The sequence below is a fragment of the Giraffa tippelskirchi genome, chromosome 7, assembly GCF_054371585.1.
Source record: "Giraffa tippelskirchi isolate mGirTip1 chromosome 7, T2T-mGirTip1v1.2.pri, whole genome shotgun sequence".
Taxonomy (NCBI): Eukaryota; Metazoa; Chordata; class Mammalia; order Artiodactyla; family Giraffidae; genus Giraffa; species Giraffa tippelskirchi.
This window is the reverse complement of record NC_137281.1, coordinates 146,892,716-146,911,330: the sequence shown is the minus strand read 5'-3', so window position 1 is coordinate 146,911,330 and position 18,615 is coordinate 146,892,716. Positions and strand designations below refer to the sequence as shown.

General features: G+C 42.1%; 1 protein-coding gene and 1 long non-coding RNA gene across 51 annotated transcripts in view; one reads left to right on the top strand and one right to left on the bottom strand.

Annotated features, from left to right (window-relative positions):
- Window positions 1–18,615, bottom strand: part of TTLL5 (tubulin tyrosine ligase like 5) — a 317,966-nt gene that overhangs the window by 273,953 nt on the left and 25,398 nt on the right. For all 50 annotated transcript variants that reach the window (XR_014059294.1, XR_014059293.1, XR_014059296.1 and 47 more), the window contains 3 exons: window positions 13,058–13,140; window positions 4,866–4,935; window positions 4,368–4,452 (listed from right to left, as the gene is read on the bottom strand). Coding sequence is in view for 45 of the 50 variants with exons in the window: in XM_081509290.1 (XP_081365416.1) it covers window positions 4,368–4,452; window positions 4,866–4,935; window positions 13,058–13,140 (238 nt within the window). In the remaining 5 variants the exon portion in view is untranslated. The remainder of the gene's footprint in view (window positions 1–4,367; window positions 4,453–4,865; window positions 4,936–13,057; window positions 13,141–18,615) is intronic.
- Window positions 19–17,812, top strand: LOC145513320 (uncharacterized). The gene is made up of 3 exons (XR_014059299.1): window positions 19–229; window positions 4,067–4,157; window positions 17,425–17,812. It is a non-coding gene; the product is annotated as an uncharacterized LOC145513320 (long non-coding RNA).

Genomic DNA, 18,615 nt, shown 5'->3' with positions numbered 1-18,615 from the left:
GCTCTTCGGAGCCAGAAATGACTCCAACTTCACAAACAGCCAGGGCCTGCCAGGGGGGGTGACGATGAGCGCTGGAGAGGGTTTTCTCCCCCTGGTTGGTGTCTCTTCCCCCCCTCTCACTGCAGTGGCACATTCTGGACAGTGTGCAGCCTGTGAGGTAATCTGAATTCCTTGGCAACCGGCAAGTACCTGAATTCTTTCAAAACCACAGGAATCCAGCAGAGAAAAGGTAAATATCCCTGCGGAGCCAGTGTTAATTAGCAAGGAAGGCTACTGAAGAAGGAACTGGGGGTGGGGGAGGAAGGGAGAGGCATTACAAATGCTTTGGGATCTTCTCTCAATTTCCACCGAATAATACGGCCGAGGCAGAAGAGGGGCGGTCCCCAGCTTGGACTTTGGCAGGGTGCCCTCCTCCCAGTCCAGAGCGTGGGTGGAGCTCTCCTGGTTCCCTGGATGGGCACCTTCATTTCCCCCCAGTGGCCAGCGCTACCTATCTTTGGGTCACCGGACAGCACATTTGGTTTTCAACTCAATTTGGTTTTAGTTTTTTCAACTTTTTATTTTTCCTGTTTCAGTAAAAAGTTGGCTATTAGTTTTGTCTCCAAAAGGGCCTCGTCAAATCATTTAGACCACATACTGGATCCACCTAAAACTGTAAAATCCAGGACAAAGTCTTTTTGGATTCCACCTCTGACAGGAAAAAGAACCTACACCATTTTGGTAGAGAACAGCACCCCTCTCTGGAAACTTGAGTGTCCCCTGCTGGTGCAAGACAGCAGCAGCACACACATGAAACTCACAAGTAGGAAGGGGCAAAATGCTGGACTCAAATACCACCAACACAGTGTTTTTAAAAACGTCTCAGTAATCGGCTCACTACAAGAAAATGATGAGAGTTCTTCTACTTCCTATGTAAACAAAGCAAGGACAAATCAAATGATTCATCTAGAAAGAACCTACTTAGGGTCTTTTTCTTTAGCAAATTTAAGAAGGTAAAGAATTTACACAAAATTCTTATTTCACAGAACCGTCTTGCGAAATGAACTTAATCTTTCTGTCACTTAAACATCAATTTTGAGGCCCCAAATGGAAGTGATGAGGGATAAAATCATTCTTTTCTAAAGAAGGAAACCAATTACATTGCCACTGGTTCTGTCTCTTCAGGAAAGATTATAGTTTTTCTTGCTGAGCCTCAAAGTAAAATGGTCTAGTGATCTCATCCCGAACTGATTATCTTCAGTAATGTCTATTTAAAACACACGTGACCCAAGATTACTAGAGGCTGCAAAGCTGGAGATGCTGTAGACTATTGTTGAATGTAATGACACAGTCAAACAGCTTCTGAGGATTAAAAAGCAGCAGCTGAATGCCAAGATACACAGTGGTTAAGACACAGGGACTCAGGCACATGGAAGCTATTGTGCAGAGCAATGCACCCTCCCAGAATTAATAGCCTATCATAATGAACCATTGTAAGGATTTTACATACACCTATACTTTCAGGTAAAATAAGCCAAAACCTTGAAAATTCATATTTTTTGGTTCAATTTAATCCAAATTTTTACAAAGTTGTTTTCCAAATTATTCTAAGGAAGAGCATCCATTTTTAAAATATACATATATATACTCAGTTCCAGCTGGAGGCAAGAGACAAGTTACTCAGTTCAGTGGTTTCTGACTTCCAACACACACCCAACAGTTAAAGCACTTGCATGTCTGTAGTAAACTCTATAATAAATATCAGTACTGCTCCCATTTCACATCTGAATGACTGAGGCTTAAAACGACACCAAATTATACCAATAGAGAGGGTGTTAATATTTGGGGTGAAATACCTTTGGAATAATATGCAAAACATAGTATAATGAAATCTTGGAAAAACAGTGAGCATAACCTTGAGGTCTTTTCCCCATTCAAGAAGTCCAGTCTAGACTAGATATTCAGTGCTGATCCTCATGTTCTATGTGACTCCTCCCCCAACTACCAAAGAACAAGAATGTCAGAACATGAAGATTGCTTTGTGTGGCTACAGGTGTCTACCCAGGTCATCTTATCCTAATTCTGCAACAAGCACAATAAATAACATTTAATAGAAATATAATTGTGATGATGGACATTCACAGCTGGTTTAAAATTTACAAATATAGGCTCTCATGAGCGCTCTTAAAAAAAAAAAAAAGAGGTCCAGTTTAGTACATTACCATGTATCAAATAGATAGCCAATGGGAATTTGCTATATGACTCAGGGAACTCAAGCTGGGGCTCTGTAACAACCTACAAGGGTGAGATGGGGAGGGAGGTGGGAGGGAGGCTCCAGGAGGGGACATATGTATACCTATGGCTGATTCATGTTGATGTTTGGCAGAAACCCACACAAGACTATAAAGCAATTATCCTTCAATTAAAAGTAAATAAATTTTAAAAATAAAAGAAGTCCAGTTTAGAACTTACAGTTACAGGGAGAAAGAGATATCCCAGGGAGTTTGGGATGGACATGTACATGCTACTATATTTAAAGTGAATAACCAAAAAGGACCTACTATAGGACATGAAACTCTGCTCAACATTAGGTGACAGCCTGGATGGGAGGGGAGTTTGGGGGAGAAAGAGTTCCTTTGCTGTTCACCTGCAATTATCACAACGTTGTTATTAAACAGCTATACCCCACTACAAAATAAAAAGTTAAAAAAAAAAGAAGTCCAGTTTATGGCAGGACATAATCAGTTCCTGAGAAGGGTACAGGAGACAAGTTGAATGAGGATGAGTGGAGGTGAAGAAGCTCATAACACACACAGGAGGGAAGCTCAGACATCTCAAATTACAAAAGGGAAAACCCTCAGCACTTCATATACCTGAGCAGAAGTAAGGGGCCCATTTCACTGTCTTCTCATTCTAGGTAATATACTCAGCTTTTATCCCTATACATCAAAATCTGAGAGCACAAGTGTCTCAAAACACTACAGAAAACTTTTCCAGGAAAATCTGATTAGAGTTAGTAGTTTGTGCCCATATACCTGCTTCAGCCCTTTATCTAAAAACTGAGAAATGTTTTAGTTTTTCTCCCCCTCAATTTTCAAGGAACCAGAGATCAGAATTAGGGTGCTTCGGTGGCCATCAGTGTTCCCAGAATTTAAACTCAAAAATCTTAGTAAAGAATATGACCAGGCTTATAAATGCTGTCAGTGCCCCCTAGAGGTAAAGGGAAGACATGGCTCAAGCAGTTAGAACCCAGTTAACTGTTCTCACCCTCTGACTCTAGTCACAGGATGTATCAAAAATGTCTGAGTCTAAAAAATAATTAAAATATGATTCTAAAAGAACAGTTATCAGAATACAATAATATATGTCAAAGCACCAATAATTAAATATATAGCTTTCTTTTATTCATGGTATTTCTCATCTTTGAAGTACATTTTCTAAAACACAGAAACACATCTAGGCCATGCTTGTTTACAGATGTAAACCACCTCCTAAAGTACTACGCTATATAAGGAACTTCAGATCAAGCTACTTGGAAAAAATAAATAAATAAATATAAGTTTTGTAGGAGAAAAGAACACAAGCACACCAAAGTTATATCCTCATTTTAAACAATTTAAGGGGTCTAAAATAACACTGTCACCTGTAAAATTCTATGGATACAGGAAGTGAAACTTCAAATTAAGTTGAACTTTATTTTGTAAGTCACACTACCTTAAAACCTAGGAAATACCTCAGGAAAAACAGAAATGTGTGTGTGTGTGTGTGTGTGTGTGTGTGTGTGTGTGTGTAAAATCCCTAAAAATATATTAAAGACTTGTAAGTTAAAAAAAAAGAGGCTAATGCCCCTCTCTTAAATACAAGAGGTCATGAAGCTCTGGAGTCAGATCCAGGGGTTTAAATTCTCTCCCCACTATCAACCAGCTGGAGGCGTCAGGGAAGTGACTTCAAGTTTCCTTAACTCTCTAAGCCTCAGTTCCTTCAACTGCAAAATTACTTCAACTTTAAGGTTGTTGTGAGCATTACAATAAATGTCTGGTATATAACAGCTATATACATGTGGGATTTTTTTTTTTTTCCTTTCTAGACCATTCGTGAAGCACAGTGGCCTGAGAATCTTCCTACCTTATTACCACTGCATGAAAGCACAATGTGATCCTGGATCCCAGCTGGGAAAGGTAAGTACGTACATATACAGGCTTATTCACGTGCGTGGATATGCAGGTGAGACTGCGAATGCAAGTAAGACCGATTTCTGTAATCTGAAGCTCATCTGGGGACACTCCTATTTCCCTGAGTTGACTACAACAGGAACGACGACCTGACCTAAATACACTCTTCAATGGGTCAACTCACATTAACAACACCCTACACCCAAGGTCTCTTACCTAGCTAGTCCTTCTTCATAGAGATAGATGACAAGAGGGTCGTAGGAAGTCACCAGCACATAGAGGCGCACATCAAATTTGAAATCTAGAAAAAAAAAATCAGGGTGCACAGGGAAAAACGAAGCTGGTTGGTTTTCTGTTACAGGAGGAACAGGACAACTGTAACAAAGAAACATGAAGGAGAGAACAGCCCTCCCCCCGTGAAACATACACTGCCCACACACCTCACCTTTGATAAATAATAATTATACCACATAAACATATATATAGTTTTCATACATATTTGTTACTCTTATAACAACAGAAAACACAATTTTTTATTATTTCAAAATAATCCCACAAGGTAAGTAAGCAACCAGCTTCATCTCTGGAGCCACAGTTGCCAAGCATTTCACACTAGCTTAGTAAACACTTACTACAGAAGACTATAAAAATGTTTAAAAAAAAAAAATTAGTGAGATCTAGCCCAATCCAGTCAAAGGTCTAACCACAACTCACCATCTATGAGCAGCGGGTTGTTAATGTAACGGGAGACCAGGATGTTCTCTTCCAGGGAAATCTGGTTTGGCTGTTGAGCAAAGAGAAAAATGAAAGGTAGAAATGCAAAGGAAACCTAACTTACAGTAAAGAAGCAAAGTTCTTAACCTTTGAGAAATGATAATGTAGAAAACTAAAACGCTAAGAAAACTTGTCCTCTAAGCTATCCATATATTAATTGGCCATATAATATACCACTTCCATAAACACTGTGAGAATCCAGTTATGGGGGGGGGAGCAGGATTTACACAGCACCTCTCACATAATAAACAGAATCCTAAACAGCTTTACAGATTTTTATACATGATATTAAATATTTACATACCAAGAAAATAAAAGTTACTTAAAAAAATAAATAAAAATTTGCTTTCGCCCAGATGTAAATAAAGCACGTTGGCTATTTTAAAATACCACCGTTATTCTTACAGGAAGGCTTTCATCAAGTTGCTCAGAGAAATTACAGATCTTTCTACAAAGGATTCTGACATTTTCCCCATGAAATAGGATGGATGTTTCATTGATTCACTTAATAGTGCTTGCTGTGCTGCTGTAGGTAAAGATTGAACTAGATCTCTTAAAGACTTTTTTCAATGAAAAAAATTGTCTATACAATAAATGATAATGAGTATTGATGGGTTCTGTATAAGGCACTGGGGATACAGTGATGAAGAAAACAGATGTGATCCCTGCCCTCACAGAGCCCAAGCCCTACTCCCAAAGAGTCTGAGGTTTGGGGAGAGAGACAGCAAAATACAGAATTTAAAAGAACACAAAGCAGCACGTCTACAGGTGTGAGATGTGAGGTTGCCCAGTGGAAATGCAGCCCTGCTAGGAGGACCAGTCAGGGAAGGCTGGTTCAGGATGAGTAGGTTCAGAAGGGAGTGTTGAAAGCTAGCAAGCACACAGTGAAAAGGGAAGGAGGCTGGTGTGGAAAGACAAAGCCCAGGTAGAAAGGAGAGTGGGCAGATTCAGTGACCTGGGGCTAAAAGATTCAATTGGGAAATAATGAAAAATATGGTTAGATAATTAGGAAGGAAGACCCCACTGGCAAAGGGATTTAAACCCCTGGTAAGAGGAATTTAGATCGAATATAGTGGGAAACCGGAAATTACTGTGGATTCTTGAATAAAGATCTGGAACAGAACGACTCCAAGTGAGATGAAAACACAAAAATCAGCGGTCAGTCACCACAATCCATATAGGACAAAAGGACTCCAAAAGGAGAGTGTCTCTAATGATAATTGTGAAAATAACAGCTATAGTAGCAGCAACAGACACACTATTAACATTATCAGAAAAAAAAATTAATAAATGTACTGAACATCTGCTGTGTGCCAACATTGTTCTTATCCTTCACAAGTATTTCATTTAATCATCATCCAACACCCACGTGGTAGGCATAACACCATCCAAATATTACAGATGAGGGGCGGGTCAGAGAGGGTTAGGAAACTGCTCAAAGTCCCACAGCTAAGAAGTGATTGAGCACCATTTGAACCCAGACAGTCTGCCTCAGAAACTTAGTTCTTAAACACTATTTTCACCTTTTCTCCCAAGTTCTGACCTAAAATAACTGTCCCCCCAATTCAAAAGTTTGTCTTTATAAAAATGTATTTGTTATCCTGAGTACTACGGGGGGGGGGGGTTGTTTGTTTGTTTTTAAAAGGATGATTTTGTGACCCCGGGGTGAAGATGGTAAGATTTCCCTCTCATTTCCCACTGCTGCCATCTCACTCAGAACACAGCTTCACAAGCCATTTCTATGCGTCACACAGACACTACAGCATCACTACTGATTCATACTTTGGCTCTGGTCACCCACACCATTTCCTGATCAGTTTCTCACACAAACTCTCTCTATTTTGAGTCAGCTCAGTGTGTAAGAACTGATGCAATCACAGTACAAAGCAGCAAGCTACAGGCTGTGTTCCAACCCTAAAAGTAAACAATTGCAGCTCTTTTTCTACTAAGTAACACCTACCGGCTACAATAGATACATGACCATCCAACCTGACCACCCAGCTTTCCTCGGCACCAGAGCCGACACTGGTAATGGTCTTCACTCTATGACACTCTATCTAATGTCCATGCTCGTTTCCTCTCTTTCCTTCCTCATCATATACATTTGTCCTTTGAGTTATGCAGAACATAATCTCTTACACTGTACAGATAACTTGTTCAATGGTCTATACCTCTCATTTCTATCTGCATCAGGAATTAAACTGTAAGTTCACAGAAGAAAAGAATGGTTTTGAATACAGTTGTGTTTTTTTTTTGTATACTGTAATATACAGATAAGCAACTAATGAAATCTCTTTGATATCTTCAAGCCTTTTTGATATTTTCATACAAATATCTTCTTGATATTTTCATCCATCCCCAATTAACTCATTTTAAATGATGTAAACTCTAAGCTCAAATTGCCCTCCTAAGTATGCTAAAGCAAGAATCTGAATTGTTGGGAAAGTTGGAAACATATCCATTTTTCTAATTCAACTTTAAAGCTCACGGTATCTGTTAAGTTATTGTAAGATAGAACGGTACAGCGGTCAAGAGGGGAACCTCTGGAATCAGCCAGGCCTGAGTTAAAATCTTCACTTACTAAAGAAGGAATAGTAACGACCTCTTAGGATTCTCATAAAAAAAGACTAAGTGAGATTGTATTTGGGAGGTACAGTGGTAGGCACATAGTAAATGCTCAAGAAATATCAGTTATTATTATTACTGCAAACTCAGTAGTATCTGTGTAGCTCCAGTTACTGAGTGCCACAACTCAACAGCATTCCTCATAGCATGCCATCTACCACTCATATCATTCAGTGCACTCAATTACAATGAAGAGACATAAGAATTAGAAGACAATCCCTATTCCTACAAAAAAAGGGACATAAGAATTAGGAGATGATCCCTACTCCTCAGGCAGGCTGGCACCTGGCACGCAGCAGGGACATCCTAAATATCTGTTCAACAGCGAGACGTATGAGCGTATGGAGAACGTATGAGCAGAGAGAAACAAGAGAGCTGTGGAGAATTAATTCATAAAAAGAGTGGTGAACAGTGACCTAAATACTCTCCTAACCCTAACTCTCCTGATACTTCAAAATTTCAGAGAAGATACGCGTATCGTATTTACCATGGATAATGTGTGAGACAAGGATGACTAAACTTGACTTCCATAATCAAATTCATACCTTAATCAGAGAACACCAGATCTTTTCCCTCCTTGATTTGAATATACTAAATTGGGAAAATATGGCATTTAGTCACGGTTACTGAAGGAGCTGGAGCAAACACGACTCTGTTCCTTTATGCTGTGTTTCCAGAGTTAAAGAGCCCAGCACTGCGATCAGCCAAGACGCTCCCACCTGCGGGAGCTCACACTTCTCTCTCTTCAGTATACCATGAGAGGAATGCTTTTTCTATCCCTTATCCTAGTCTCGTAATGGCAAAAGTTGCTATTTGCAGATATTTTCCAAAAGGTTATGACTATTATGGGGAATTTTTAATGAGAGGCCCTTCTCGCTCCAGCAGGAAGACAGGGGAAGGTGTTTTTACTTGGCCCTCACACCTACCTCTGCCCTACCCTGCCACGCCTCACCCACTCACACTAGTGGGGCTCACAGACCCTCCAGCAGAGCCTTCCCTCTCCATCCCCCTCGAGTCTAAAAGGAAAGCAGGCAGCAGCCTTGGAAAGAGTTACTTCATCCAGTTGGCTAATGGGTCACATATTCCATGGGAAAGGATCCAGGTATGGAACAGAGATGGTGAGGCTGTGTGTGTGTGTGTGTGTGTGTGTGTGCGCGCAGAGGGAGGGAGAGGAGCGTATTAACTGTATGGTCTGGGTAAGATGTGATAAACTTCCAGATCTGGAGAAAAATTGGGAATATTTTCCCATTACATCCACATGCTGCCAGCTCCCCTGGTGCTTGCTGGCATCTCCCCAGGCTTCTGTCTGGCACCTCCACCAAAGACCTCAAAGAATCAGACTCATTCCAAAGCTTCACTGAGGGGGAGCGGGCAGGCAAAGGGTCCCGCCAAGTACTTTGATCTCTGCAGGGGGTCTCCAGGGAGTCAGCCCAGGGAGAGGTGGGAGGCAGGAGGACAGTCTGCCAAACACATTCTCTAAAGGCTTGTCACCCCCTTTATGAGACAGGGAAGAGTCAGGGCACGGGGTTCTCAGCCCCACCAAGGAAAGTTTAACTCTTCTATTCTTTATGATGTTGATTTTAAAATAACAAATCACCAGGGCAAAAGAGCATTCCAAGAGAAAAAAGTCCCAGATGAGCTGGGAATAGATCCTATTCTTTTTGACTCATGTCTAAGAAAATAAAAAGCAAACTTGTACCACAGTTGACTTTCAATAGCAATTCCATTTGGCAGCTCAAATCCAAACCCAAACGAGGGCCGTCTATGAGATTCAAACAACACTGGAGCTCCTGGCGTGGAGCTGAAGGAAAAGCTGTTGGACAAGAGCCTTCACACCAAGGTCAGAACAGAAACAAGAAAAGAGAGCTCTGCGACATATGACCAGGGCCTTCTGTCCACAAGAGACCCTGGGCAGGAGGCCTCCGGAGTGACCCAGGGGCAGGGAGCAGGCCTTGCAGCCTGGGCCTGGGGCTGCACAGTTACTGCATCAGAACCACATCCTGTATTTCTCCAGCATAAAAAGGTCTGGCTATCAGTGTTTACAGTTTTCAATCCAGACTGAATTTGAGGACTTTCCCATGTGAAAGACCCCTCAGAAAATCAGTTTCTGCATATACAGAAAATAGCTCAGATCATGTGCAGAGAAAGAGAATTGGGAAATTTGAGACGGTGTACCAACTGCACACACAACATCCATCTCCTGCTCTCCTCCCTTCCAGGATCCCACTGGAAGGACAGGGAAGATATTTTTAAAAGAATGAAATGATAAATAACAAGGCTAGAAAACAGTTAAAGGAACCAACAAAAGACCAAAGGTTTAAGGAAATCCTGAAAGACAGAAAGCAGATGGGAACAGGTTGAGAAAAGAGAGCAGAGGAAGACCCAGCCCCACATATCACAGAGGAGAGAGTGATCTTCCCAAGAAGGCATCTGAGAAGTTCCAAGCTGGCAGTGAACACGCATATGGAGAGCAGGAGGGAGCCAAGGGACAAGAATTGGATAATTAATTAACAAACAGTGTTTAAAACACTGCGGCCAACAGGCCTTCAACAACCACAGCTTAGCCCTCAGAATGAAACCTAACGGGAGGACGTCTGTGTGGTGGGCGCAGGGATCTGACAGAGGAGGGGAACTCTGCAGCCCCACGGTAGACACAAAAAAGGAAAACGGGAAGGGCAGCACCGCCCCAGAGGGAAATCGCCAAACTCTTCTGTTGTAGCCACGTGTTCCGGGAAACAAACTCACTCAGAAGGACAATGCAGATAGTGGAGGGCAGTTTATTACACCGGCGGGCCCAAGGCAGAGTCTCCTCTTAGCCAAGGACCCCAATCAATTTTTGTGAAAACCTTATATACCCTAAGTGTACTTGCTCAAACCTACCTCCCCAAATTCTCTGAAACTAGTCCGAACAAAGGAAAAGAAAGATACCATCAAAGTTAACCCGTGATTCGTATGCTTTAAGCCTAGGTAGTTAACAGTGGACAATTATCAATAGGCTGATTGGTCCTGGGTGTTCATTGGAAGGACTGATGTTGAAGCTGAAACTCCAATACTTTGGCTACCTCATGAGAAGAGTTGACTCATTGGAAAAGACCCTGATGCTGGGAAGGATTAGGGGCAGGAGGAGAAGGGGACGACAGAGGATGAGATGGCTGGATGGCATCACCGACTCAATGGACATGAGTTTGGGTAAACTCCGGGAGCTGGTGATGGACGGGAGGCCTGGCGTGCTTTTATTCATGGGGTCACGAAGAGTCAGACACGACTGAGCGACTGAACTGAACTGAACTGTGGTCATACCCCAATAAGCATAATAGAATTTATGATTTTATTTGGTTACACAGATAATTAGGGTTTTCTTTTAGGTGATGGAGAGTCCAGGATGAGCCCTGGGGCTCTTCCATCCAGGGGGTCTGGTTTTCCAGTTGGTATGTTATTTCCATAGATACTGGGCATATAGCTCAAAGACCACAGTCCGGCCCAAGATGGAGTCCTGCTTTCAAGATGCAGCCTCTTCTGTCTGTTTCCTCCTTCACGTCCTTTACATCCACCATCAGGCCAGTCCTGTTTTGGCAAGGGAGAAGGAAGAGACAACGATCCTCACCCACATCAACCTAAGGTGCAGACTGACAGTCAACACACCTTGCCCTTGGCACAACGCTCAGTCTACCCTCCTGTCCAGGCAATCAGTCCTACACAACAGCAGAAGAAACCCAGCCAGGCTGTCAATTTCAATCAGTCTAGTCTTCTGTTCATTAGTATGACTCAACACTTAAGGTCACTAAAATTGAGAAAACCCAATAGCAAGAAAAAAAAAAAGCCCAAGAAAAGTCATGGAACAAAAGAGAGCTTTAAAAGGCTTTCAATTTGTATGGTCAGAAAGACTAGCTGGCAAACTGCATCTATTAAGCAACAACAAGGTGTTATCCAGAAAAAAAAAAATGGCAAATTGGAAAAGAAGAGTTTTTGTACATTATGAGAGCCAATATAGAAATATAGTAGATGGAATGAATGATAAAATGGATAGCACTCAAACTGGTGATCCAGAAGATAATGATGGGAAAAGACAGAGAATTTAAAATGGGAAAAAAGTTGACATGAAGACCCAGAATGCTTCAAAAAGGAGTTTCAGAAGCAGAAACAAGACAAAAACTGAATGATTTTCCCTGAATTAAAGAAAAACACTAGTTTCTAAACTGAAAGGGCTGACCAAATGTCCAGGAGGAAGTATGAACAAAGACCCAGACTGAAATATTGATTAAATTTCAGAATTTCCTTCTGTAAAATGTCTATAAGTTTAAATTTTTACTCAACTTATAAAGCAGAGAAACTAAATCACAGTTATTGAAGAGAATGTAAACATGCTGCTGCTGCTAAGTCGCTTCAGTCGTGTCCGATTCTGTGCGACCCCATAGACGGCAGCCCACCAGGCTCCGCTGTCTCTGGGATTCTCCAGGCAAGAATACTGGAGTGGGTTGCCATTTCCTTCTCCAGTGCATGAACTGGAAAAGTGAAAGTGAAGTCACTCAGTCGTGTCCGACTGTTAGCGACCCCATGGACTGTAGCCTACCAGGCTCCTCCATCCATGGGATTTTCCAGGCAAGAATACTGGAGTGGGTTGCCATTTCCTTCTCCAGTGCATGAACAGGAAAAGTGAAAGTGAAGTCACTCAGTCATGTCTGACTCCTAGCGACCCCATGGACTGTAGCCTACCAGGCTCCTCAGTCCATGGGATTTTCCAGGCAAGAGTACTGGAGTGGAGTGCCATTGCCTTCTCTGATGTAAACATGATAAACCTTTAAAATATAAAAACAATAAAAAAGTAATTGAACTTAGAGATGGAATGTGGAAGGGAGGCTAGGAGGTGATATGAGTACAGTGAATAACAAACTGAGAATTAAAAAACAAAATGTAAAGTAGAGAAAAGATAAAACACAAATCAACTGTATTAAGTTACTAACTACTGTTAAAAGTCTAAAGAGTGAGACTGGGGTTTAAGACTTTATTTTATTTACTCTATATCTATTCAACTGAAAAACAACTTTTAATGAGGATCTGGCAAAGAATCAAGATACTGATGACTTCTGAAATAAGAAGCGGATGAGGAGGAAGAAGGGGGGCTGGGAGGAGCAGCAAGGATGCCATGCCAAATTAAATTACGGTTAATTTGCTTGATGATCTTGAGGGCAGGAACCCACAGTTCTCCTCACAATAGGAATTAAATGTATGTGCTACCAGCTAATGCTTAGTGTGGAGGAATCTGCAAGACAGAATGCTGAAAGCAGAAAAAGTACTTCTTTTCTGTTGACACCAAAGGCTGCCCTCCCTCCAAATTCAATCAAGTGACGTTAGCCATAGAGTACCTGCTGGCGTGGGAGGAGGTCACTGCCAGTGAGGCAAGTAGTAGACTCATGCCCGCCCTCCAAGGACACTTCCGAATGCACACTCAGCTAACACAACGGGAAGAACAAGCATAGAGTCAAGTATGCCACCCATGACACACTTACATTGTTGATCAGGTAGACGCCCCGCCCCCTGGAAGAGGCCACTGGTTTTACGATCCAAGGTCCCCGGTCCTTTGAATATGAATCTGCTCAAAATATTGGAAGACAAAAAAAAGGGGGAGAAAGAAAGGACATGAGTTTATTATCTCAAATTCCAACATGGTTATCTACTCAGGTACCCAAAGAATTTTCCAAATTTCTAAGTGAAGGACAGCAGCTAAAATAACCTGTGTTTTCGGACGAGCCTTAAAAATGAGAAGAGGGAGAGAGAGAAGGGAAAGAGATAAGGAGAAAAGAGGAGATAGCAAAATTACATAATATATTTCTTCTATCATTTCCCCTCTTGAACAAGAGGATGAAGATAAAATAAGGCACATATTCAGATGTTAGTCTATTACTGTCACAAACCACCTTCAAGAATCTTGCAGGCCATTCAATCTCTATTCAGTTCAGTTCAGTTCAGTCGCTCAGTCGTGTCCGACTCTCTGCGACCCCACGAATTGCAGCACGCCAGGCCTCTCTGTCCATCACCAACTCCCGGAGTCTACACAAACCCATGTTCATCGAGTCGGTGATGCCATCCAACCATCTCATCCTCTGTCGTCCCCTTCTCCTCCCGCCCCCAATCCTACCCAGCATTAGGGTCTTTTCCAATGAGTCAACCCTTCGCATGAGGTGGCCAAAGTATTGGAGCTTCAGCTTCAACATCAGACCTTCCAATGAACACCCAGGATTGATCTCTTTTAGGATGGATTGATTGGATCTCCTTGCAGTCCAAGAAACTCTCACGAGTCTTCTCCAACACCACAGTTCAAAAGCATCAATTCTACAGCACTCAGCTTTCTTCACCGTCCAACTCTCACACCCATACATGACCACTGGAAAAACCATAGTCTTGACTAGACGGACTTTTGTTGGCAAAGTAATGTCTCTGCTTTTAAACATGCTATCTAGGTTGGCCATAACCTTCCTTCCAAGTAGTAAGCGTCTTTTAATTTCATGGCTGCAGTCACCATCAGCAGTGATTCTGGAGCCCAAAAAAGTAAAGTCTGACACTGTTTCCACTGTTTCCCCATCTATTTCCCATGGAGTGATGGGACCAGATGCCATGATCTATTGCAACTACTCAACTCTGTCACTGTAGCTGAAAAGCCACCAGAAAGAATATGTAAACAAAGGGGCATGGCTGGGTCCCCCAAAACTTTATGGATGGACACCAAATTTCCTATGATTTCCACATGCCACAAAATTTTATTCGTCTTTGATTTTTTTCCCAACCATTTAAAAATGTAAAAACCATTTTTAGTTCATGTGACCAGATTTGACACAAAAGCTGTAGTTTGCAGACACCTGTTCTACATAATGAAATACTAAGCAGACACACAAAATGAGAATGTTATTAATCAGAGGGAATGAGCTCAAAGACAGGCTGTTGAGTGAAAAGAAGTAAAGTGCAGGGCACTGGGTATCATACACTCCCATCTGTTCCCGAACACACTCAAGCCATGTGCTAGTAAGTGCTCAGAATATCTTTAGAAGGATATATATAAATACTATACTGATTACTTCTGGGGAGAACTAGATGACTGAGAAAGAGGTGAGAAAAAAGGCTTTTCACTGATTATCGTTTTGTACTTCTCTTATGCCATGACTATATTACCTTTCAAAAAATATAATTTATGTAATTTTAGAGTCCTGTGACGGATGGCATATTTACAGTTATAAGACAAATTAACCTCTATTAATCTCTATAAAGTGAAGCCACTGAATACATATATATGTATACACTTTGTTTTCTCCATTTTGCCATTTTCTCCAAATTCTGAGATTACAATAGATTGAAAACAAAAGGAACTATTAAAAGAAAAACAAAAAGATTTTTTTAAACTTCATTCATTCAGTACTTCTAAGCACCCAACACATGTCAAGCAGTTCTTGAGTGTGTGGAATGCAGATAGTCTTCACCTTCAGAGAGATTAGCCCAGCAGAAAGGCAGACACTAAGCAAGAAATCAGACATTCACAAAGAGGAAGGGAGGGAGCCACAGGAATGCCACAGAAAATGACCAGACCTCACTGGAGACAGAAACCTCCAGGAACAAATGAATGAAGAAAATGCTCATTTTCAGAATCTAGCTAAATGCAACTTCTGCCATCTAACACTTTTAACAAACCTTACTTTGTGGACTGGCCTTATCAGAAGTTGCTGCTTCTATTGGTGCTTCACTTTTATCATATTCTTGAAATCTTAAATACCAAAAATTTGTCCTTTATGCTAGGCGTTTCTCCTTGATTTGTTGTATTTCAGAACAAGGACTGATTTCTTTCACAGGTTCCAAAAATGTGCATCAGAAGCAGAGGCAGGGCAAAGAGCTAGGCAGTCTGTCAGGATGAAATATATTAAATGAGGGGCCTGCAATTCTTTCCAACGCCTTCTAGCTCCTAGGGTGGCAGCATGCTCGGTCTAACAGAAAAAGCACTGAACCAGGAGTAGGAAGATCTGAGTTCTAATTATGCAGTCTCATCTTTAAAATGCGGGGTTTAAGTCTAATTCAAATTACGAGATCTCTCATAATCCTACTATTAGGATTCTATATAAGTTTACTGATTCCTATGAAATCCAGTCATCTGCAGGTAACTGGCTGAAATCAAAGTTTTGCTCACTCCTTTGAATTATTTCTGTCTCTCTTACAACTAAAGATAGCCAGAGGACACAATTCTGGCCCGTGAGAAGTAACCAGGAATCTGCTGAGGTGTGGGGTAAGGTTTCTGTCTTTCTGGTACTGGCGCCACCCTGTCTTCCTTGCTGTTTCCTTCTTCCTGTTTAGAAAGTTATCCACTGGGGGGATGTGGCTGCAGTTGGCAAGATTTTTGGTTAGGATCTTCGGGGCCACAGACCTCCAACTGTACCACACACCATTACACTAGCAGCAGCAGCACCAGGAATCTAGCAAGATCTGGTCCGTATATTCCAAGCCGCACATTCTAATTACTGGGAACAGTTTGGCAATATCCAGGCTTTCACATCTCCTGAGGCAGTGTTTGGTCTGTGGGCTTGATCTCTGCAAAGATGCATTTCCAGTTTTCCCTTATAAGAACAGAAAGCTACAAATTCATGAGATCCACCCTGACTGGTATCTCTAGCATCTTCAGGCAGCCCTCATGTTCCTTACCAGTTCTCTTTCAAAGGCCCTTTGCAAGCTATTCACATGCCTTTCTGCCCCTCAAACACCCAAATCCATCCCTAGGCCCCTCATTCCTGGTATGTGTCCTCATCACCCTCCTCAGCAAGAAGGCTGGTAATTTGTAACATAAACCCACTCACCTGCTTTCCTCCCATCGAAAAGTGCTATCTGGGTGACCACTTAGCTTCCTTCCTTCCACCTTTCAGGGGAGAGACTCACCCTTCTACTTGCACTCTTGATCAAACTCTCTCCTGCCTCGTCTGGGACCTCATTCTTTTGCTTGTATCTTCAACCTCTTTCTCCCCTCTGATTTCTCTGTGGTTCTTCCTCTCTCTCTTTTTCTTGTCCATGGTAATCATATCCACCTCCACATCTACAACTTCAAGAATCTATATCCCTGGCCAAAATTCAAAACTGCCTTTACAACTGCCGGCAAAACATCACCACATGGAAGCCGGTAGGCACCTCAAATCCACACCAGGTCCAAAATGTGACACTCCTCTTGCCCTTCCAGACTGTAGAGCCCATAAGAATTTGAAGAATATGCTGCAGTAGCAATTCTACTGAAAAACAGGTCAGGCTTGATCAGATGGGGGCACTCTAACTCTCTCCAACCTTCTGAATGACCATCCAGCCCTCAAACCAGCCTCCAAAGGGTGGGGAAGAAGCACAGAATAGGAGCTAGTAGAGAGGAAAAAGGGAATTTTCAACTTAATATCCCTTTAGTGTTCAATACAGAATTATCCTAGACTTTGATTTCTCATTAGGGATTCAACAGCAGGAGGTGTTCATTATCAGGAACCCTTTTACATTGCTGACATAGTAGCTGAGGCATTTTTATGCTATCATGTTGGCTTACTACATAATTTTTTTTACTTTTTTTATGTAACGATGCATCTCAACATAACTTGAAATAGGAAATAGTATTGAACATGTGTTACGTACCTATCAGGCCCCATTCCAAGTGCTTTCCATGTATTAAGCTCCTTAAACATCCCAGCACTATAATATTCATACAGGTAACAGTCCCACTGAACAGAGGAGAAAGGTAAGACACAGGAGGTTCTGGTATCGTGGCTAAAACACCCTAACAAAAACTCCTAACTACAGATGTTCAGCTCTGAGTACACTGTTGCTCTGAAGTACTTAATTCATCTACTGAATTCTCTATTCTGACCCATTCCAGAGCCTGCTGCAGCCCAACACTGAACCACTGGTCCCAGCGCGGGAAACAAGTGCTCTCAGAGGAACGGCCTCTCCCAGGTGCAGTAGGAGACCTGTGCCCATCCCTGATGCGAGTCCCAGAGGATGAACACCCCACTGCGTGACCGGACCAGACTGCAAAGTCCAACAGGTTAACAGAATCAAAGCCAGGAAGTCTAGAGCAAACTTCCTCTTCCTCTTTCCATGCTTCCTCGTAATAGAGGAATAGTCTCTCTTGGACTTACTGAGAAGAAAACTATCTGTCTGTCTATCCTCTCTGTGTCGAATCTGATCTCCCTCACAGAAGTGGCTTCTCTCGAGGGAGGTGTTGAGAGATGGTCATTGTGTGCACACGCCCAGTGTCTTTAGCCACAAGGCACAGCAGTGAGGAGCTTGGCTTCTGAAACCAAACAGCTGTATAACTTACAGAAAGTTACTTAACCTCTCTGTACTTTAGTCTTCTCACCTATTAAGCTGGGAATAGTAACAGTTCCTACCTCAGAGTAAGGCACCACTTAGAAGAGGGCTTAACAGAAAGAAAATGCTCATTAGCTATTATTAGCTTCTATTTCAGTCCAGTTCAATCACTTAGTCGTGTCCAACTCTTTGCGACCCCATAGACTGCAGCACTCCAGGCCTCCTTGTCCATCACCAACTCCCAGAGTTTACTCCAACTCATGTCCATTGAGTCAGTGATGCCATCCAACCTTCTCATCCTCTGTCATCCCCTTCTCCTCCTGCCTTCAATCTTTCCCAGCCACAGGATCTTTTCAAATGAGTCAGTTCTTCGCTTCTATTTAGACTCTCCCAAAAGACCTGCCTCACTCCTTCTCTGTACTTATGCCTCTTCTGTGCACTAAGTCTACTAAGACAGGCACTGCCCACCAAGGAGCAAAACCTGAAATAGCCTGTCTCCTCTGTCCGGACATAAGGAGGTCTAAGTTCACTTTAAGGCAAAAGAAACAATGACACCTGGATGCAGGCCACACATTCCTATCTAGCTTAACCAACAACACAGCAGACATCCACATTGCTATTTCACTCCCATGAATATATTTCAATTAGTCTAAACTCCAAGGAAACAGGGTGACTAACTGGTACCTCTAAACCCTAACACTAAAAGATGCATGATACTTGTACCCCTGAAGAACATAAATCACACACATCCAAAAGT